Source organism: Helicoverpa zea, chromosome 15 (genome assembly GCF_022581195.2).
Source record: "Helicoverpa zea isolate HzStark_Cry1AcR chromosome 15, ilHelZeax1.1, whole genome shotgun sequence".
NCBI lineage: Eukaryota > Metazoa > Arthropoda > Insecta > Lepidoptera > Noctuidae > Helicoverpa > Helicoverpa zea.
Window position 1 is genome coordinate 6,007,104 of NC_061466.1, and position 24,278 is coordinate 6,031,381.

Consider the following 24,278-nt stretch of genomic DNA (forward strand, 5'->3'; position numbering starts at 1 on the left):
TACTTTATTAAGTTGTTAGTTCAAAACGTTCTTACGTCGACAGTAAAGTTTAATTAGTTAAAACTGCTAACACGTTTTCGTAAAAGCTTACGTATTTGATTAATGAAGAAAGTCAACTTTAGTAAAGAGTAATTAATTACACCGTTACTTTTAACGAAATGATTGGATATTCAGTTATACTTTGCATTATAACTATCAAGTTAAAAAATGATCTTATATCGCCGACACTGATTAATCTTTTTTTGAGGGAAATCATGAATTGACCTCTCCAGATGTGGGTGCAAAGTGAGGGGCTTTGAGACTCTTGCTGACAAAAACCCACCATGTTCCTTCTTAAGCTCTGTATGTACCTGAGCAGATTTTGCACTGGTTAATCTCAAATTGATTCGCTTTCAAGCTCGAGTGACTAACCTATCCAGGTCAAGTTAGAAATAAGAATGTAAGTTTTGATAGGGTTATGTAGTAGTGGTTTTGAAGATATTCATGTTAAATCTTTGTTTTAAAATACAATTTTTATTGTCTTGTAAATCAGATAATAATACGTGAGATTGTGAACGTTGTTGATAAAATGTAAAGTGTTTTTGTCATTTAGGATTGACAGTAGGTAAATGTTTATTTCTATAAAAAGTATGTTTATAGTTAACCTTATATTTTGAAATTTTTACAAAGATCGAAGAAATGTGAGACGGTGATTACTCTACCAACAAACATGCTCATTGTATTGATTCTAATATGGAACTTCTTCAATAAAGCCTAAAAACAATATTGTACCGAACCGAACAACACCACATTTTCATTCAGATATCTTTGAAATGTTTAGGTGTGGCGTAAAAGCATTTACTTTGCCTAAAACCAACAGTATTGTTTCCAAGTAAACAAAGTTTTGTTCTGAGAAAACGTTTTATAAATAGACAGGTATATTAGGAGACTACCTTCTATTACTTTAATACCAACTTGTGGTGAAGGATCCTTTGAATTCTTAAGGAATTCTTCAACTTGATGAGATTTTTCCGTATATATTTTGAGTTTGGCTAAGAAGGTGCTATATTAAAGTAAGATTACATAAATGTTTATTTTATCTACTTATTTGAGACCTCAAAAGTGACTGTATCAAAGTGAGATTTTCTTATGGGAGAAGTTTCAAAGTCTATTCCTTTATTCTTCTGTAGAAGTGTTCAACTCCCAAGGATCGTGTCTTTTAAAGTTTTTATTTAAACACTCTTTGTCAAAGCCTACCTCGACATGCGTTGGTTTTCAGTCTAGGATTTTTTCAAGACAAGTATGTTATACCTTGGTTCTTGAATTGTATTAAAATTGTACTTATATTATTTCCTTAGGTATGCGTATTCTGAAAACCATATTTTATTCCTGTGAGTCATAAAAGAATTTGTATGCGTGTTAGCCGTATTATCATAAAGAGCTCCAATATTTTTATTTATTACTTCCAAGCCAAACCGGTAGGTAATAAAAGAAAGATTTAGTTCCTGAATTCTTGGTCGCACATAAGAGTGGTGAAGGAAAATAAACATATACTAAAAGCAGTTTAGGATAAGATTCAAAAAAATTTACAAAAAAATATTAGTTGAGGTATATTTAACTTGAAACATAATATCTTCGCTCGTTCTCGAAATCAAAATCATGGCGTTATTTCGAAACGTGGTCTATAAATAATTTTAGGTTGTTAACTAAGTGGAAGAAGCGCGTGCGGGCTGATAAAATTAATTATTGTTTCCATTGTATGGGGGTATACAGATTATGTTAAATAGGTAGTTATGATTTCCAACTTTTTTCATTTGTCTTCGAGGGAACTTGATAACCTAATAAAGACATTTTTTTTAATGGCATCATATATTATATCAATCATCACAATATATGATGCCACTTTTTACCTGGTTTTGCACAGCAAAAGCATAGTCTTACTAATTTTTAAACATTCATGAAAATTAATGATTACACACTGGACATTTTAAATTATTACTATACTAGCTGTTGCCCGCAACTTCGTCTGCGTGGGCAATATAGAATCGTCAAAATACTACTTATTCCGTAGGTGCATTCTTTCACGTGACAGTATAATTAGGATTAGCACTTAGCAGTCGCATAGATTCAATGATCAAGGTTGTGTTGTGGATGTGACCATTTATCTAAACAAAAGAAGTAAAGTTTGTGACGTTGTGAATATCTCTGGATCTAGTCAGCCAATTTGGAAAATTATTACGTATAGTGCGTAAGTAATTTTCACAGGAAACAGCTATAATCTATGTCTATATGCTTTGAGTCTGACAAAGCTGTCATTTGTACATTTTCTGCAGCTGCTGTGACTAATCAGAAGCCAGAAAGTCTGTCAGTCTTACCATGGATAATGTCTTGTAATGTGACTGGATTGAAGAGATCAGATAGGTAGTCGCTCCAAGCCAAAATATTGGTACTCGAACAGATTCGGCGACTGGAAGCCAACACCAACATAGTTGGGGAATAGCTGGATGGATGATGAAATGAGTCATCATCATCAGCAGGCGCATAGGGTAGGATAGTTTCACTTACTCACTATGGTAAGGCTGACCCCACATTAGGCGTGCGCGATCCTCGGGCGTGTGAGTAGCGCGGGCGTCGCGAGCGCGCTGCCTGAACATCGCGTTTTGCTGCCCTGCGGCATGTGTGAAGAGTGCAAGCGACGCGCTCGAGGCGAGCACGCGGCGCTCGAGTTGCGTTCTTACCCCTTCGCCCGCTATCCCCGCCGCCCGCTAAACGCCTTAGCAGTTAAACGTCAAGGAGAGCGGCGCGTGCGCGCCGCGAGCGCGCTACAAATGCCGCAGGGCAGCAAAACGCGACGCTCACGCAACGCGCTCGCGACGCACGCGCGGCGCCCGCGCTACTCACACGCCCGAGGATCGCGCACGCCTAATGTGGTGGCCTAAGCCGGGACTCCACCGAAATGTTTGAATTAGTTCACGAATAGGCAAAATGTACGTATCTGAGAGAGTCCACTTCATGTGTTCGTACTTGAAACCTGCAGTTTTGCCAAGATTTTCAAAATGTACGCTCGCAATTTGTCATTTCTTGGTGGAGCCAGCAAATCAAAAGAAACATAAGTGTTGTATACTGTGAGTCACTACCGCACACTGGGAAAATTTCGCTCTTGCCTAGGACGTTTATATACCATATTTTGTGTCACACGTAAACAGGACGACAGTAAGTATCCACCGAAACACTTTCAAAGATCTGATGAACGAACAAATCAGACCTGACTTGGTCACCTGGGGCCAATCAGAGCTCTATGAAGCGATAATACGCTTTGGCTCCTACTGTTACTGTGGTTTCTGAAAATTTATACACCTCATTCAACGATGAATGTAATTCTGATGGTACTATTAAGAACACTTGCTTAGCGCAGAAGCTGACGTTGGCAGGTCAACTCTTTTGACTTCTCGAATAGGATACCATTGGTTTTTGTGCAATGCACACCTGCAATGCATTCTGGATTAGGATAGGATATAGGTGGATAGGATTTGCAACAGAGAACAATTCTGTCTTTGTAATTGAATGATATCAAACGTAGTTTTATATAAAAGGTGTTTTTTTAGACTTGGCTCGGGTCTAACTGAGACTGTTCGTAATAGTGAACAGTGTATTAATTGCGATCGGAAGTTGAAAGTAAGCATGTCTCTGGTATGCGACGCGTATTTTGTACGTTTTCAGACGCGATAAGGCAGCTCCCATTTCTTATCTGCACTTTGTATCTGGGCTGGTATTTAAAGCTACAGAAGCCTACATTATCTCACGCTTAGCAGCGCTTGCGAGAGATAGATCCTGATTTCTTCTAGGATTAAGGTATCATATTTTGCATCAGAAAAAATAATACTACTCACTCAAAGTAATTTGTTTAAGGCCACCACATTAGTGGAAGATAAGCTAAACTATGTTTATAAAAAAATCCTGATATGAACTCCATCTGTAACTTTAAATTATAATTAATTGTTCCACTAAAGTCATCATTTTTGACATAATGTTCAAAAAATAATTTAGATGGCACCGTTTTAAATTTGGCTGAGATCTATTAATTTTCCTTTCATCAAGGTAATAATTATAGTTGGATTTTGTTGTGGCACGGCAAACTGACAAACACTATTGAAATGTGTATCGAAAAATTACACTACGTGTTAAAATATGGTGAATTACGGAAAATACACAACTCCATCTATTGAAATAATAGTATATAAAGAATGTAAATGGTAATTCATTGTTATTTACCACCTCGCTTCTTGATGTATTTTATTTACCACAGATGGAGCTACTTTAACCTGTACTGTTTTGTCAAACAGATTGCGTGTCGTAATATTTTACATCTTGAATTCACTAAATTAATCATATCTTTTGATAGAGTGAACCGATTTCGATGAAACAAAGCCTAAGTAATACCCTAAGTTACGTAGAACTTTTGTATATAAGCATTGTCTGCATTAAATTCGTAGATTTTACGTGAATCCCGAACAAACAATCACTTTCTACAGATTTATTATATGTATAGATTATATGACTAAGATAACGATATCTTTCACTGAAACGTGTCGAAAACGGAGTCCATTAATTACTTAAATCGTTAAATAATTCACTGGAACTTAGTTTAACTACCAAGTCTGTCTGGACATCGCGTGACAATTAAACCGTCTAGGTAAATAATCCGACAGTTCTAAACCCAAGCTAATAAAAAACATCACGCTAGTGAAACATGCTGATTAATTGAATTCTAATCTAATCTTTTTACTTTTAATAGGAAAACAAGTTCTTAAAAAAAGCATAGAGGTACAGTCAACTTCAGGTCAAAGGTAACACTGCCGGGGCTGCGGGTTGTTCGAAAGAGATACCGCGGCCCTGGTACATAAAAGGCCCATGACGGAACACGACGGTTTTTAGTCAGTAAGAGTCTGACACTCCCTCTCCGCTGCTAACCCACAGCGGAAGGGGTCATTTGATGATTTTTGACTTTTAAAAAAATAAAAGGCGTTTTTATTTTATTTTACAATTTCTTTTTCAATAAAATAACTCAGATATCAAGTTGGTTGAAATATATTAAAGTTAGCGACAAAGTGTTTAATGAATTTAAAGCTAAATTCAGTACAATGTCTATCTAGTTATTTAATTTAGATTAAAACGAGAATTTTCCAAGCGCTTGATTCTGTTTCCAAATGAATTCTAATGAAATTACGCTCGTCCATTTTAACAGTGTCCGAAGATATTATCTGATTTTTAATACCTATTTATTTTTATCTAGTAAATTAATTTAATTATTACTTATTGAAAATGAATGTCTACATATAATTTTAATCATGGGAAATTCGTTGTCAGCCCAATTTTGCATTCTTTCTGAAACCATAAATAATGAAATTGACAAAATGTTTGGAAATGAAGTGATTCGAAGAAAATAATATGTATGGTAATAGAATAATTCGTTACATAGTCATAGACACATAAAGGCGCGGCTCCACCGCAGTGCACGCTGTGCACGGACACGCGGCGCATTTTAGCTGCGTGTATTCATTTGTTTGACAACGTGGGTCTACGTTTCCACTGAAGTACACGAATATGACCCACGACTATGTATAGCGTGGCACGGCGCACGGGTAGACCCACGCTGACAGCGTTGAGCTACGTAACCGCTTACAACAACTGCTCTGCGATAACCGAGCTGTACATAGTCGTGGGTCTTATTCGAGTACTCCAGTGGAAACGTAGACCCACGTTGACAGTGTTGAGCTATGTAACCGCCTATTCGAGCAAGCCACGCGTGTATCAATGACGTCAATTCATGCGTAGCCTCTCCGTGGGTTGCAGTGGACACAACCACATACATTTTCTTACAAAGCGAAGCTTAATACACGTGCGAAGCCTCTCCGTGCACCGCGGTGGAGCCGCGCCTTAACATAAATCAAATATGGCGTGATCCTGTCAGTAACATTTGATGTTGTTTTCCCAGACATCGAAATACAAATCAAATAATGTTATTGACTTTTTCCATATACGAAGACGTTTTTTCTGTATAGGTAGGTACAAATGTATTTCTAGCAAAGTAGGATTGAAACTTCTAGCGGAGAGTATGTTATGGTATTGAAAGTATACTTTTAGGTTTTTATTTAGTTGGCCAAAGTATGTATGTTCGTGCAAATCTGAGGTCTGAGTACAAATACGTGTAATATACGGGTTAGTTTAATTACTACGTCAAGTTGTAGACAGTCTTATAAAAAATATAATCATGATAACACTAATAATCCTTCTCCTATCATTATATCAAATTGATAGAAAAATAAAGCCTAATAATATACATAGTGCTTTTATTATTATTTTTCTTTTCATACCACGATTACGTGGAAAAATATAAATACTGAATATTCTTAAATGAATCCTAAAATACTTTTCTGATGAAAAGATCAAGTTTGAGTGATCAGTGCCTTATTATAAAATAAATAAGTAATTTGTAAAGAATAACTTCAAAGTGAGTTATTAAGTAGCAAATGTAGTCTTCAGTTCAGCTAATACTTAGTGAGACCTACTTATTATTTTGTTTGAACACGTGAACAGCGTGGAGTTTTGAACAAACTCGACATAAGCCGGGATTATACTCGGGTAGAAGACACTTGTTTTGCAAAAGTTAGTTATAATTTGTGTTATAAATACATTTCATATTAAAATTAAGGTAAGATTTTGATTAAGATTGATTAATTTGCAAATCATTTTTGGGGGCTTGTGAAGACATGGTTGTGTAATTACATTTAATTACTTAACGATAAATGATGTGTCACTTGGTATAAATTAATCATCCCTTTAATAAAAACCAAAGATGAATGTTTAATTAGCAGCAGGGAATGGCATAGAAAAATATATCTTGCTGTTTTCTTATGCTTCTCTTTTCCATTATAAAACTTATGTTTTAATTATCTCTTAATACGTTTTCTCTTAATGCATGTTTTTTAAAGAGTTTTATTACGTTAAAAAAATCCAAGGTGTAGGTACATGTAAAGAGAAAAAGAACATGACATTAACAACTCTAATAATACTTTATTCATAACAATATTTTATCGGATAATTGGACCATATTGTAAGTCCACTTGCTAGTTTTACGGCACACTCAAGTTTGTGTCAAACCCTAATAAATTCTGATTTTGGGGATGATAGGCTCAAATTGTAGGACGAATTATTCTCACTTAGTAAAGGACAGTTTTTGTTTGCAACCTACGCAAGTGTAAAATGGGCGAAAGGTAAAATGAGCCACAAAAACTAGCTGGTTTTGCTATCTTTAACGTTTTTTAAAATAGGGATTTTACAAAACCTTCACTTTCGCCCATATTTTCATTTCTTGCGGCGTAATTTTTACATCCACAAAGAAAAAGAGCGCTTTCACACAAGTGAATATATTGCTTGGTTTTTTTATGCGACAAAAAACCTGCCACGAGTGAATATTCAATAAGCATTGTTTTGCAAGGCCATTTGGACAAATTAGACCGGGCGCTAGAGGTAAGTGAGTATGCAAAATGTGAGTACCAAATTTCGCCAACGGATTTAGGTGAGGAAAAGGTCAAAGAATAATAATGTGGATCTTGCCGGTCAATTTTTTGGTCCATTTTTTTTTACCCCCTCTTCTCTTATTAATAAAGGGAATGTATTTAGTGCATGATATAAAATCGCTTTAATGATTATTTTCGTAATAATTTATAGTATTTTCTCGTGTTATAAGTGAAGATGGATTCTTAAATAATAAAAAAAAAACAAAAATTACAGTAATATTTTTTTTTATTGATAAAAAAATGAAAGTTATATATGAAAACCAGCTAATTAAAGCATACATGTAGTTAAAGTAGGTAAAAAATTAATCATTTTTATTTTCACATTTGTTATTGATGCATTTACATAATGAAATACAAAACAATTCCGATTTTTTGCAATTAAAAGACATTGTGCGACAATTTGAAGTACATTTACATGGTGGAATTAATGACTCTGGTAAAGACGGCTTCGTCATTTGTCGTGCACGTAAGTCACCGTTGAGCTTTTCGTAACCAAATGAACAATAATCAATGGGTGGTAATTGTGTTTATTGTGTAAAAAGAATGTGTTGGTAACCGGTCTTTAATTTCATCTATTAGTTTGTCAAATGCATCGATAAGTATTTCTTTAGGGATTTGATTTGAAGGTCGACCAGCTGGCAATTCAGAACTTCTCGGTAATCTTAAATAATCAAGGTAACAATGTTTGTGATATCTCACTCCGATAGCAAATAAATCTTCAGGCCGTTGACAAGTACTCAGTTCAGTGAAAATATGATCTTCTTTCCTACGTGCAGTACTAAAATTTTTTTCCACTGCTGAAATTTCCGAACATAAATGTAGCTGCTTATCTTTGTTTCTTGTTACCTTCTTACAAAATATGCATTTCAACGATTTTTTCAAAGCTGCCGGTTCCCTTGATGACGAACGAGATTTTGGAGTCAGCTCCTCCACGTTTGCTTTGGAAGTTGAAGCAGACACTTCTTTTTCTTCTTTTTTATGCAACGCAATTTCTCGACGCCTTATTTTCTCCTCACTTATATAAGTGGCTAAACAGTCTTGATGCCATGAAAATTCTTGTTTTGTGGAGTCTGGATCATATAGTTTTGAAAACTTCTCACTAATGCTGTCCTTTCTCCTATTTGCTGCTTCTTTGATATGAAGAAACGTAAGTACGTTTCTTCCAAAAGGCCAAGTGGCCTTGGGTTCTTCACGAAATCACTTGAATTATCGCAGAATAAGCAAAATTGTTCGTTAGGTTTTTTTCTTTTCAAATTAACCACTTGTAACGACATTTTTTACGTTTTTCAATACACTTTGAACAGACACTAAGAATTTACCAAAATATTATTATTTAATATGGTATATAAAAAAACGACTTAAAAATGCAACGTCTGTACGTCAATAGATGTAGAAACACACTAAACAAGTGAGCGCGCTATGCTTACTGTATGGGCGGAGAGGGGATGTGAAGGGACCGAGAAGGGACCATAACACCTGGCGGCAAGATGTGTTTTGTCATTATTTAGAGTCTCAGGTATAAGAATCCGGTCACAGTTCCCGTCACTCGGATTTTGCATACTCAACTACCTCTAGCGCCTGGACTAAATATATTATGTAACAATTTTCAATTGAAATCGAAGTGGTATAGAAAACAAAACACTGTCTTGGAATGTCCTTGATGATTTTGGGTAACACACAATACACAGTTTATTTAGTTCATTTTACACGTGTAACTTTGTCATGAGGAAATATAGAATAACTTCTGGCACCCTTTTTTTATTTTTTTACAGATAAATAAGGCCATGACCCTAGATAATCAGGCGCTACTTTGCGGAAACCCTTCATATTAAATGTTAGGAAAAAATACATCCCTACTAATATTATAATACAGAAGTAACTCTGTCTGTCTGTCTGTTACGCTTTCACGTCTAAACCACTGAATCGATTTGAATAAAATTTGGTACGGAGATAGAGTTGACCTTGAGAAAGAACATAGGATAGTTTTTATCCAGTACTTTTAAGAATTCTCTTGGGAATGCTATACTTAACCGAACTCTACGCGGGCGAAGCCGCGGGTGGAAGCTAGTAGTAAATATGTGTTTTCTCGTGGAATTAACGCTACATTTTTTTTTTCCTAACATTTTTATACACATGTTACAATAGAAAAAAGTATTAGATACATTCAACTACAGTTTTAAATAAAATAAGTTCATCATCATCATCATCATCATCATCATCATCATCAGCCTATCGCAGTCCACTGCTGGACATAGGCCTCTCCAAGTGCACGCCACTGAGATCGATTTTCGGCTTCTCTTAAAAATAAGTTCACTCTTATCTAAGTTATCGTAACAAACATTTTTATACAGGTATACAGGACAAAACCAACTGTTGGCTACAAAAACTTTTTGCATCGTTATGCCGCATTTGTCGCACGTTTCTTGCATATTTTACATTTTTTATTTCGTTCCCGGCCGCAGGATGCTTTGAGCTATGAAAAACTGCCCCCTAGTGATAATAAAGTGAATGTGAAAAATCTTTTGTGTTCATTTTCAGTGCAGAACTCTGCTCAAGAAATAAACATCATATTTTATTCAAAATAAACGTTCTTTGAACTTGTTTTCTTTTATTCAACTTTTAAAGTTTTTCTCCAAAAACATGTCTTTGCATTATCTTCAGTTTTATATTCAAATTTTATTTTGCAAAACTTATCCTTCGTTTCTTATTTATTCTGTATAGGTACATAATATATGAACTGATATTTCCAATGATATTATAACAATGTTAAACCAACTACATAACGTAAATCTTGTGTGAAACAAACTATCTTCCTATCGATGGGACAGCATAAAAACAACACACGGAAATTTTTCATCCATCGTAGCGTAACCGAAATCATTTATATGAAGCATGTCAATTCCATAAGGGCTTATCAATCTTTACTGATAAATGTCTCCTATTCATAGTTGTCAAACATATACGTTTTTGTGCAACGAGCTTATGAAGTGGTATATAAGAATATTTTTTGTTTTTGATGGTCTGCTCATCAGTAGATTACGTGGATTGTAAAATAATGCAAAATGATTATGTTAGTGGCCTTTGATTAAACGTGTTACTCTAATTAATAAAATGTTTAGAATTAAGGGATTATTAGCCAGAGTTACGCCACGGAGTTTGTTGCGCCACTTTTTCGTTCTGTAGGGACACATGTAAGTATGTTCCAGCAAAACCACATAGGAAGTGGAAGAGTGGGCGTTTTGAGGGCTGTCTTTTGTTTTTGATGTTCGAAAAGTGCTGATTTACATAAACGCTTTTAAGTTTGAGTACATCTCTCAGTCCTTGTATTATTTGCATAAGTATATAAACATGTTCCTCATTACTCTCAAAAGCTGCTCTAAAGCTCGAACATCAACTTTGATCTTCATACTTTTTAGTTCAAGCACCTATTAATGGTCGATATTTACAAACTCTGAACTTTTAATTTTCTTGTTTTCGAGTTTTACATAACATTAAAATTACATATAATTATTGAGGCTCAAGATATTTTTGTGATGACCAACTTTAATTCACACTTAAGTTTTGTATGAATTAGGTTTAGGAAAACGGATACGAAGTCTTGTTTACAGAAAATTTTAAATTGCATATAGTATCCAGTTGTATTTTTTTATTTGGTTACAGTAGGATTATAGTAGTCCCACAGTACCTATCCAATGTTTTTTATTATTTGAGGAAATCTTAATAGTACCTTCTAGCTAAATAGTCTGAAAAGTTTTTTTCACTCTAACTGCGGTCTGTAACATCTTCGGTATACAATGTTCGATCTTTTTCTTTATGAAAGATCATGAATCTATTTTTTTTGTCATACTTTTGTTTTATCTCCACAGCGCAGGATGTTTGAATTTTAAAGTGGAGCGTCAGCTTCAGTTGTAATAACCCATTTTATTGCTACGACTCACTATGTTTCAATATCTAGTATTTGTTCTACGTTTATGAAAACCTAGTTACGTTTTCCCGGCTATTTACAAGAATATATAGACGCTTACATTATCCATCAACGGTGTATTGACTAATGTTTGAAATTTCAAAAATTACACTTGTGTTAGTTTTCACGTTTTTTTGAGGACTACCTTAGTTTTGTCAAAATGTTCATGTAGCTACATAAATTAAGCAACCGTGTTTCTATTCAAACGAGTCCTTTCTTCTAATGTAGAAATACGTTTCAACATTAAAATTACATTACCTTCTTCGATTACACGTTTTATATTAAAAACCTGATTATTGACTGCCTCGTTGGTCTAGTGGTCGCAAGCGCGGCTGCTATACTCGAGGTCTCGGGTTCGATTCCCGGGTCGGGCCGAAATCGCTTTGTGGGTTTTCTTAAACTTTCACAAAGCAGCCCGTAGTCTGGAAGTTGGTGATTGATTCACCCGTGCATCGGAGAGCACGTAAATGTCGGTCCTGCGCCTGATCTCTTTCCGGTCGTGTCGGATTGCCGTCCCATCGGGTTATGAGAGTGAAGGAATAGGCAGTGCACTTGTGTCTCCGCAAATGCTCGTGCACTATAATATGTCCTGCGCAGCTGGCTGATCTCCTTACGTGAGAACAGCCGCCGTGGCCGAAATCGGCCGTGGACGCCATTATTATTATTATTAAAAACCTGCGTGTCAAAAAGTGTACATAGTTACCTAAATTATAATGTAAATTGTATTTTATTCATGTTATCTGAATTTCGAGTTATCAAACAAAATAGACCAAGCGTCTTACGTAACCCATTGTGGGCAGGTTACCAAACTGCACTCAATCAGCAACCTGATTGGGCAATTGAATAAGTCATCGCGTTCAAAAGAGTTTTATCCCACCCAAAACAAAAATGTGAAAGACTGCCAAGTTCGATAATATGGGAATGCTTCGCCTATAAAAGAAGTGAGATCTGAATAAGTACCAAGTTCCATACACATACCTCAGTTAGAAATAGTTACTTTTTAATGATGTTACTTGGCAAGTTTTCATACACCTTGTTATAAACCTACTAAACGCAATGAATCAAGTATTTAATTTTCTATTAAAACTTGCCAAGTAATCATCATTAAAAAGTAACTATTTTTAACTGAGGTATGTGTATGGAACTTGGTACTTATTCAGATCTCACTTCTTTTATAGGCGAAGCATTCCCATATTATCGAACTTGGCAGTCTTTCACATTTTTGTTTTGGGTGGGATTTCATTTATTTTTGTAAGGTTGTTTATTTTATTTTTTTCTTATGATGAAGTTAGTTAAAGAAATGTCTCATTTATACTATCTTTTAGATTTTTTAATATGCACTATGTTTCTTACAAAGAAATGAACTAGATTAACTATGTCTAGATTTACCAACTGACTGACAAGACATGTTATCATATATTATGTTCGTGGATCAAAGTTACACATTCGTTATTTTCGAAAGTGATTCACACTTGGCCGTTTTCAGATTTTTACTTTACTTTGACTAAATACAAACCTTTGTACCATTCGAAGATATATTATATAAATATAGATAAATTTAGTTCGTTTTAGTTCCTTAGGGGTATAAATTTACACCGGGTATAAAACACCTTCATTATTTTGAAACCGACTCACACTTGGCCATTTTCAGATTTTTCCCTTTACCTTGACATAAAGACCTACCTCCATGCCAAATTTCAAGTCAATACGACCATTGGAAGTGGTCTAGGTTTTTGATGAGTGAGTCAGTGAATAAGTGAATCAGTGTATAGTAAAAATAGCGATTTTCTGACGTCAATATCTCAAGACCTACAATAGGTATATTAATGAAATTTTGTATTTTAGATAAGTGAGGGGGTCTCAACAGATACTAGAAAGGACGATGGGCGTTTTGGTACCCTGTCCAACAGTGTTGAATCTAGTACCATTGCGTAGGTCTTGGCAAGGCAAAAAATGTTTACTATGACGACTAGTCCGAAATCCTTGTCCATTTCCCGTCACATCGACTAATAGAATGTGTAATGTTCATAAATCATCAACGTAGATGAAGTTCTTAAATCCAACTGTTTTGAATAAAAACTGGTAAAGTAAGAAAAAAACAGGAATTTGGCCTTTTTAGAATGTTTGCCTGCCGATTGATTTAAAAAAAGACTGTGCAAACCTTTGCAGTTCACGCAGAACCAGCTTATGTATTTGATGAAAGTCTTTCAGTATTTACAATCAATTGAGGTTAAAAAGTCATCAGACGATGTTTACATAGTCCATATTACGACTCAATCTTGCTCGTCAAGAGGTGCTGAGATAATGGTGAATTTCTTCTTAAAAAAAGATGAATAGAAATGTTTTGAACTTTTGTCAAATCAGATGACGATTGTGTTTCCGTAGTATGACTCCATAGACTATTACAACCTTTAGATTATAATAGAGTGTATCAATCAATGTAAGATGTCTGTTAACTGAGTTTAAAATTATTACATTGACGGCATAAATGCCTCTTAATGAATTTGCATATATGGATGACATATTTGTTTCTATGTCGATTCAATTTTTATCGTTCTTGGATCGGACAGCTAATTGAGGCAAGCTCCATAGTTTTTATTATTCTTCACGTAAATACCTTTCTAATGATATATAATACGTTGCTGTTGGAGCGGGTACCAAATCCCATACAAAGTGCCCATTGTCCTTTGATATGCGTAAATAAAATAGATTTTGAGTTACAGGGGGGTCGAATTTGGCCCGAAATGGTTCGTGTAATATAACCCACGGCCGGTGTGTCGCCTTTTTTGCTCGAACTTGGCGGACACACTGCCGTGTGTCTAGATGAATTGATTACCGGACGAAATTACGACCAATTGTTGGCAGTTCATCAGAAAATGCTGTAAGTCTAACTGCTTTGATAATGTACAATGGAATTGAACTTTCTTTAGAATCTATAAGTTCAAGAATAGATCTCATGTACGTGTGAAATTAATACCTACTGTTTAATGCTTTTCGAATATTTCTGTTGCCCAATCTTAATCTTCGGTTTGATCTTCAATTTCTCTTCTATACATGAATGTAAATTGTCAATACGTCATACCTAGGTTATCTCATCATCATCATACCAGAAATATTTTCGACCACTGCTATACTAACAAAATAAATATGAATGATCCTATATACCCACGCGAGAAAAACATACCGGCATTCAGGTTAAAAATGAAGAGAACACGCTTGTCAATACATAAATCGAAAACCAATAAGCTTACGTTGCATAGTAATAGCCAATAAACGTCATACAAATATACTTTCAGCCAATACTACAGTAAGATATGAGTTGTTTCAGCAAATACAGCTTGCTACATGGTAATAAAAATGATTCTAACAGCAAATAAAAACCAGTAAACCAGGCAACTGTTATAATGATCGTTATTGGAAAAGTTTAAATCAATAGGACTTTTGTTTTCAGCAATTGTCAGTCAATAGAAATAAATATTTATTTTGACCTATACTTACACAATAATGAATACGATACTTTAGACCAAACCATCTGTTTTGAAAACCAACCTTTTTACATCGTAAGAAATCGTAAAAAATCTAATAAATCTGAGCAGTTGTTCTTATCGCCAATATTAGGTGCTTAATGTTTCAGTCATTATTTTAAATGTGGCAATAAATTTCCCATCTAACTTATTTATTACTTGCCTATCATACGTTTGATAGTACCTAATATAAAATATACTGCCACATCTTCGTAAGCACATTGACTCAAGGTACATTAGGTATCGGTTCGTGAATTATTATGATTCTGAATAATTGATTTTGGCACGTTGCCTGTCTTTTCATGAATCGAACTATCATGAATCTTCTGGTGTAAACAAACAATAAACTTTAATATGCCTTGTTGATCTCAGTTTTGATTCTTCTAAAAGTATTTTTTCCAAGCTGATAACTGAATTTTACCTTAAGCAAGTCAGCAAAGTTAATTCAACATATAATAATATAATTTACCTGCTGGATGCAGGTCGCTTCCAATAGGTATCTGTGGAGATCAAAGGGGGAGGCCATGTTCATCAGTGGACGTCTTATGGCTGAGATGATGATGATGATTGTCAAAATTGTAACCACTAACAAAACCAATATGATGCCATCGCCATTTCTCTATAAAAAGTGATTCATATAGCAGAGAAAATTTCAACGTATTTGTGTTCCACCCACAGAATCGAAGATAAGGTTCAAGGTCTTCTAATTGCCATCGTTTGATCCGGAAACCCACGTTGATGTTCACAAATGGCGCCAGCATTTGGATTGCTTGGATTGTGCGATTGATGGGTGGTAGCGTAATCAATGACTCCCCACCCAGAAATCGGCTCTAAAATACCTACAGAGGTTCCAGAAGAAGTATAGAAACAAATGATTAGCTCAATCAGTGATGTTCTTTTATAAAAACTGATCAGTAATTTATAATATTCAATTGTAGTTGTAATATATCAAAATATAATCTTGGAATTGTGGTCCAAACATTTTGTTTCTTCCCAGTCCCTATTTTGTTTATTCGAATTAACAGATCCCTCATTTAAATGTTTCGGTTAACAGCCGCAAGGAACAACCCTTTGTTCAATACGTTAATTATTATTAAACTAGTGTTGAGTTCATAGTTGAGGGGATCCGTAAAGTAAAACTTATGTGGGCTTAATTTCATGTGAAATTGTTTGTGATAATGTGTCTTAAGCCTAACAATTGTATTTGAAGTTGAAACAATTGTGCTTTTGAAATTAAATTAGGTTTGCTTCATCAAACATTTATTGAAACATTGTTCCTTGAAGGAGTTCTGATTCAGTGACTTCCATTTATTTATCCTCGATGTAATTTATTCATAGTAGTGTCATGGACGGCATCGGTTGTATAACTTTCCCTCTACTTATTTTTCTTTCAATCGCGTCCTTGCAGCCAATACGATAAAAGGCGCACAAATATTTGTGTGAGAAGGATGTTTGTTCATCTCTCATGAAAAATATTACCTCACTGAATGGAGTTGGATAAATGCTCATTGGTGGAAAATATTATATTGATTCATGCATTCTGTCTAAAAATGCTTAAACATAGTTCCTTAAAGGCGGGGTTAGCCCGCAAGCATTTTAGTCTACCTAGCTAGCTATATGTATATCTAAAAATAAAACATGTAGTTCCTTAGCTACGGGAAAATTTGGCAGGCATTTTTGTTAAGTTGGCCTAGTACCTATATCTCGACTAGACTTGACCCTAAAAAATAGTTGATGAATGTGTAAAACAGAATTCAATTCATGTAAGTACGTTCCCAATACTTTCATGCTATTCTACTAGGCTTGAATATTTTTCCCTTCGAGATGTACATACACATGTTTGGACACTCACCCACGTCAATGGAGAAAACCTAGAAGGGTCACGGGATAAAAGTTTGTTAAAAAAACAAGGCTCATGTTTCTTTTTTGGATAGGCGTTTTAATTTCACGCTCGTTTACGTAGTCAGATAAACTTATTTTTTGTATCTATTTGATAATTTTAGAATAAACTTGGCAGGTTTATTTACTTTAATTGAAATATTTACATTAATTTTTAAAAATAGTAAAAATTATATACACTTTTGTTTAACTTATTACTTATTATGTACACTTACTTATAAATCGAAAAACTGATTTTCTATCTATAAATTACACTAGTAAATTCATGCGGTTTCACCTAGTCAAACGTCAATTTATATGCTTCGTACTAAGTTAGGATTATGCTTAGATGGGAAGTTACACACATATTCACGTACTCTGCATCCAGACCACACCATCATGCCTGTCGGCTTAGCTGACACTTAACAATAATGCGTTATGGATTCCAGTTACTAATTGCTTTACCGTCTCACTTAAGGTACTGCAGTTACTCGGGTTCAAGTTCGCAGTTATAGAGGAAATTGGAACGTTACCGCGTGGAAACCATACGTTACATCGTCATTGTAACATCACGCCTGTTTACATAAAAGGGATCGTTAGGTATTTAGCTCAAGTAATTAAATTATAAATGAGAATAGGTCACCTAAGTTTAATTAATCTTCTAGAAGATGTTACATACTTATTACTTCCATCATACGATGAATAATTCCATGACCTAGATAAAGCTTTTAAGTTTTTCTTACGTTTTGAAGACTATATTTTATCCACTGTGCATTTAAAGACACTGCAGACACAAAAAAACATGTCTGGAATACTTATTCATCCCTGGAGACTCACCAAACTTTAACGTAACATTCTGAATGCGGTCTTTTCAAACAGCATAAACAAACATCCAAAGTAAATCTGATATCCAGTGAACTGTGCTCTAGTTTTAGTTCAAACTGAAAACAGTTTGGATAGGGTAACGTTGACCTTGGACTGCATTTGGAGCATGACGCAGGCTAACCATCTGACCCGACTGTTGTTGTATGATAGATGATTCCGTTTTGCCCCTTTCTTTCTTTACTTATTAAATACATGAAAAAAACTTTGAAGAAAAAAGGTTTCATTGAGAACAATTATTCAACGTACATGCCATTGTATTATGATCACAACTTGTATTAAAAACGAAAGCAATACGAGTATGAATATTTTGAAATCAGTCCGCACGCAAAGCTTTGTTGCAGCGTAGGTAGGTATAGGAGACTTCTCACAGAACGTTATCGTAATCATTTCATTTTTGTTGTAAAGTAGTAATTTATAATTAAATATTTAAAAACACAATAGTATTGGATCGACCGATATTTAAATTATAGAGAAAGGGAATAAAAATAACAGGAGCTATTTAATTTTGCAGATTAGATATAAATGAAATGTGAAAAGTTTTACACAAATTTCATTTGAAGTTAACGTTCACAGAAACAACAAACAAGAAAAGAATAGTGGCCAAGATAGATTGAACCACAAAAGTGAACAACTTCTCCTTATTAAATAAAAGTTTTTGTATTCAAGAAGTATCCATTGACCTCTAGCTTCCGCTGTGGCAAAGTTTGCAACACAACTATACTTTTTCTAAAGAAAAAGTTTTACTATGTTTGAATTTTGTACAGGTAATAGGAATCTTATATTAATCATATAGGTTGCCGACAAACTAAAATAAATATAAATTTAATGTATGCAATTAGAAAAATAATTTATAATTAGCAGGGAAATTTATTAAGAGCATTAATTGTAATCTAATTGTTATCGTGTACTATCGTTTTTTTTTCTTATTTGCTATGCATGGAATAAATAAAGCTTTATTATTTATTTGTATGTCTCTTTCTGACCTCGGGACTACAGAGTCCCGGATTTTTGGAAGGCGAACGTGGGGCCGAAGCCAACACGCTGAAGCCCTTTTGAGACAACTTTAATGAAATGGTAACACAAAACCGACGATTATCCCTGTATACACTATAGAAATGTACCCAAGGACAATCCCCGGTTCTGTGCTAAACTATTGCTAACTATGGATGAAAACTACTTAGGCTATTGTGATGGGATGCTAATGGACTAGGAATGGGGAAACTACGGGAACTATGGCACCTGCCGATGACAATGTATTAAATACATGTTAAAATGGCAGGTGGAGACTCGCCAACTCACTTACTGGGCCCCCGGGAATCAGTCACTGAAAAGCAACAAGAGGGCAACAGGGACATGAGCGGCTGAGAAGGGTGAGGATACCTCGGCGGACTTTAAATGCAGATCACGCGCTCCCTGTGGGTCCAGCATCACCGGCCCACTCGCCACTTACCACGAGGCACCTACCCTCCGAGCAGGACTAACCTTGCTCTAGCGACTCCACTCTGACCGGCCGATGAAGGCAAGCCAAGAGGCGGGAGACCTATCCCCCGTCATGCTTCACTCCGGCAAGCCGGAGGTGGGGGACAGTATACTCTCCCTGGAGCACTCGGATATATAGCCCCGCGGGGTCGCTACTCCCCGTCATCCGCCTCAGATGCCCTGCGGGGCTATTTATTTTATTATTAATAGGAATCTCTAAAACAGTAAAGTATCTACTTGAAAAAAATATTTTGTGAAATGGCTGCCCTTAATTGCCCAATAAAAAACAAAATTCATACCAATGAACAACAAACGGGCAATTGACCACAAAATAAAATAAAAAACCTGCGAAAGAATGAATGTAAAAATGCGATATGACACATCAAATTATTCAAAAATAAACGAGTTATATGAATATGCATGATTTCATATTGTCAAGTTGGACTGAGTAACTATACATACATGAAGTTTCTCTACATTCATGAATATTTAACAAAGAGGTAGTTGTCTGAAGTTGTATTCAATTATACCTCTATTCCATATATTTGGCTTGATAACGGCGATGTAAAGGGATGATTAATAAAACGACCTCATTCGTAACCATAATGTTATTTTAGGTCATGTGGTCCGGTAAACCTTGATTGTCATGCTTCATTTATTATTCAAACTAAAGGTTACGTTTATGTTGGTTTCGTGATCTAATTTTTTAATTAGGGTTATAATAATTTAAACAAAGCTGAAACCATAAAACAGTCCTTCCCTTTTCGTAAAATGAAACGGTTTAAAAATAGAATCCGACACGATTGTTAATGGTTATATCAGTCTTTCTAGGAAATTTCGTTTACCCCACTGTAACAATGGATCCAATCTATGAGCTGTTGAGTTGCCTCGAGGCAAGTACACTCTCCCTGAGGCTGCTGTTAACTGAGGCATTAAATGGCCACTTCAGCAAACAGCTTAGCAATAAATTGAGGCAGACATCCATTTATCATTGCTCCGAGCACCCGTGAAGTATTTGTAAATCTAAAAATTTAAATCGGATAAGTAGTTCATCGAATACCAACATCGAATATCGTAAACGAAATTGAGTTTGAATAATTTTATTTCACCAGCATGTAAACTGAATATTTTGCAAGATTGTATCATAGCATTAGCACAGTGGTGTGGAAATTTACTTATTTATGTGACTTTAAATCATAACACTGTTATTTCTGATTCTTTTATATTAATCGCATAATATGTTTGTTTCAGATTACAAAACAAGTTGTTGAAGACGCATGACGAAACATGGACAGCGCAGGCAACAATACCACATTATATGACGATGACGCACTATACCCAAGCGAACTGGCCCTTCATACTGAATTTAGTTCGGCAGAAACTGTTATCACAAGCTGTACCAAATGGCCGATGGAAAAATGTCTAGAAACATTTCTTTTTAATGACACACCTGCTGATGACGTCATAAACAGCATTTACGTCTACAACGGCACTCAGATCCGATGTTTGGATCACGCCCCAGTTTTAACTAAAAGCACTCTTATCAGAGCAAGCGTACTCTCTGCAATGGCTGTATTATCATTCTTTGGCAATTTGGCAACGATTATTAGTATACAGAGAGGTAAAAGGGGCCGAGGAAGAGCGAGACCGTCATGGACAGCGATTTATAGTTTGATATTCCAACTGAGCATAGCCGACTTGTTGGTGACTGTTTTTTGCATAGCCGGTGAAGCGGCATGGTCGTTCACAGTACAATGGTACGCTGGGAATATAGCATGCAAATTGTTCAAGTTCCTGCAGATGTTCGCTTTGTATCTGAGTACTTTTATACTAGTGCTTATTGGAGTGGACAGATGGCTGGCTGTAAAGTATCCGATGCGAAGTATGGCGACTGCGACGAGAAGTGGAAGACTCGTAATTATCGCGTGGGTGCTGAGTCTTGTACTAAGTGTACCACAGGTCAGTGATCAAGAATAGCTTTCACCAAGTTTGTAGTGAAACTTTTTGTTTCCAGTTTTAAATGAAAGGGTAGTAGAAGTATTCAAAAGTTGAGATACTAAACTAAATGTCAAGTAGGCAAGTTTTGCTTTACTTTGCCCTCACTTTACTGTTCCAGAGCAATTAAAAGTTTGGTCTAACATATTATAACTTGTGTTGAAGAAGAAAGATTAAAGAGTAATGTACGAGCTATGGCATAATTTCCCTTATGTACGTACATTTTCTAAGTGTGTTTGATAATACAAAATTTGACTTTTCATACTTATTGTTACCAAAATACATATATTTCGGCTTTGTAACAGTGCCAAAATAACGTGATTTATTGACTGAAGCTCGCTGAATTCGAGCGCAATATACGGCTATTTTAACGTAATTAAAACTCTTCTCAATGAGTGCTCAATAACTTTCAGCGTAATTTTCATTTGTTTTGTTAGGGACTCATTTTTATTAAACGTTTTATACTTACATAATTGGCTGAAAAAATGCTAAAATGAATGGTGTATCTACATATCTCACTAGTACAGCACAATGCCAGGATTTAAAGCAAGAATTTTCATTAAACAAATGAAAAGTTTTTCTGAGTAATCCACTTGATATAATTGCTTGGCTCTTTTGCATTTATATCTTTTGTCAACATTGCAACCGTAATTTCCTGGCCTGGTAATTAAGCAAAGCAGGCAAGAAAATTCTGCTAACCTGTTATGTTTACTCATTTGCCCTTTTAAATTTGTTTTTTTACTCTCCCATTGATTAATGATAAACAAACTCCAAATTCATTTATTGTTCATTCTTATGGAAAAAAACGATTTGCAAATACAGCTTAATTATGCCTGCAGACTTTTTTATGGGAAATCATCAAATGACCCCTCCAGCTGTGGATTAGCAGCGTGAGCGAGTGTCAGTTCCTTACTGACTAAAACCCATCATGTTCCTTCTGAAGCCCTTTATGTACCTGGACCGCGGTAACTCTTTCGAACAATCCCGTAGCTTGTCTGTGCAGCCTATAGTATTTTTATGCGTTGTTTGTACGTTCAGGAATTAATGAAAACGCGCACATAATACATATTTGATACACTATACGGTTATGTATGGTTTTATGGTGTGTTGTGTTTACTCACGAATTCCGAAGGGCATACGTGGCATAAGAAACACCTGTTCCAACTATGGAATATTTCACATTATTAATTTACAATAACATGGGTTTGGTTACACAGTATCTGTTTGTGTACTATTTTATCACTAAAATATGGCGTGAGTTTTGAGATTCTTTATTATTTCAAGGTAATATAGAAGAGAAGGAAGTTTTGTAATTTGTTAATGGTATTTTTTAACAAGATAAAAACAAAAACATACACCAAATCAGTCTTTTCTGAATCGTGTTTCAAATGTACACCGAATCACATTAACTCATACTAACATTTTACGCAACATATTCACTAAATGATCCCACATTTTAATCAACTAAATTCTAACATAAAACCGCAGCCTACAAAATGAACCATAGAGATCATTTTCCGAAATTCGTCAGCTATTATATTATTGAAGGTAGTTCATCCATGCGTATTTAATAAACGGGTAACCGCGGTATATCTAGGTCACGGAGGCATGAAATATAGCAGAGATGCCGTAAGGATGGTAAGTCAGGCGCCTTCTTGTAGGTCAAGCAACTTACAGTAGGCGTGATCAGCTACTAGAACTAACGTAAGGTCGGGTTCCTAGTCAAATGAAAACCAATCTGCCAAATGGTCTTGATTGATTGGTGATTTTAATTTGCAAGCAAGAGACGGGTTCTAAAAATGGTGTCTAGTACCGTATCTCCGAACACTCGTATTTTGTTTTTCTTAGAAGAATGCAAAATCCCCACGGTGACATCTCCACTAGTTATTTTGTTCTCGATGATCTAGGTGCCTTCTAATTAACGTCACTTACACAGCAGCTCTTTACGAGCTCAAGGGACATCGAGTCTTTGTAGTTCGAGGGAAGTATAAAGATGATACAGATATGAAGGTTCGTAGATGTTAATATTCGCAACAATAGATAATTGATAATAGGTAAGTGCTTGATTGGCGTAGTAGTTGAGTAATCGGCCACTGGGTTGCGTGTCCGATTTCTACGTGGAACAATATTGTGGGTTTACTTGCATAAATTGGTATTGTTGTGAGGAAAGATTCTTGACAGACAAGGCCGGTAACTAGTGCGTTTAAAATCGATATAGTCATAAATTTAATCGGTTTCATTAACTGTAATGTAATATAATATTGGACTGATTTTGTTAAATGTTTCTTATATTTTTGCGCAAAATAAATTAAGGTTTGGTGCGGAATAATTTAAAGTTGGATACATTTACAGACAATAATAAGTTGGAAGCATACATGGTAACTTATCAAGGAGTTACCAGACCGAATATAAATCATAAATGCTTAGGTAAATGTAAGATGAGATAGGTACCGATCAGTTACCTAGATACCTAAGCAATCTATTACTATATTCGCAATCCCACAGCCAATATGTAATATATTACTGACCTGAACAGAATATTACATTAGAAAATCTCTTACATCTATGATTTATTTTGATAAGTCTAGTATCAGATTTAATCTACTCGCTACGGTAGACATTTTAATATCGGTCTACTGACTTGAATTTATTTTGAGAAATAAAGATAACTTTCCAAAAAAAAATATTCTGGCAGGAAAGTGTTCTTAAAACTTTTCAACGGCCAGTAATTACGTATCGAAATACGAACTAAAAATCGAAAAGAAAAAGAGTAAAAGGAGCAAATTCTTAAAAGTATTTATAGTAAACTTTTTATAGTAAAGTACTTTCTCAGTAGCTGAATTTGGTTCAAGAGGATGACACAATAAAAAGTAAAAGAACAATGAATGCAATATCAGCCATATGTTTTGTGACTCAAGCGTAATCTTTTCAATTTATTGTAAAGGCGCAAATAAAATCCGGAGCTAACAAATTCTTTAGAGAAAGCGAAGATAC

The 24,278-nt window shown here is 35.2% G+C and overlaps 1 protein-coding gene across 1 annotated transcript in view; it reads left to right on the forward strand.

The window, feature by feature from the left end:
* LOC124637040 (gonadotropin-releasing hormone receptor) overlaps window positions 1-24,278 on the forward strand; it is an 88,537-nt gene that overhangs the window by 42,547 nt on the left and 21,712 nt on the right. The window contains exon 3 of the mRNA XM_047173358.1: window positions 20,541-21,248. Within this exon, the coding sequence (XP_047029314.1) occupies window positions 20,577-21,248 (672 nt within the window). The 5' untranslated portion in view covers window positions 20,541-20,576. The remainder of the gene's footprint in view (window positions 1-20,540; window positions 21,249-24,278) is intronic.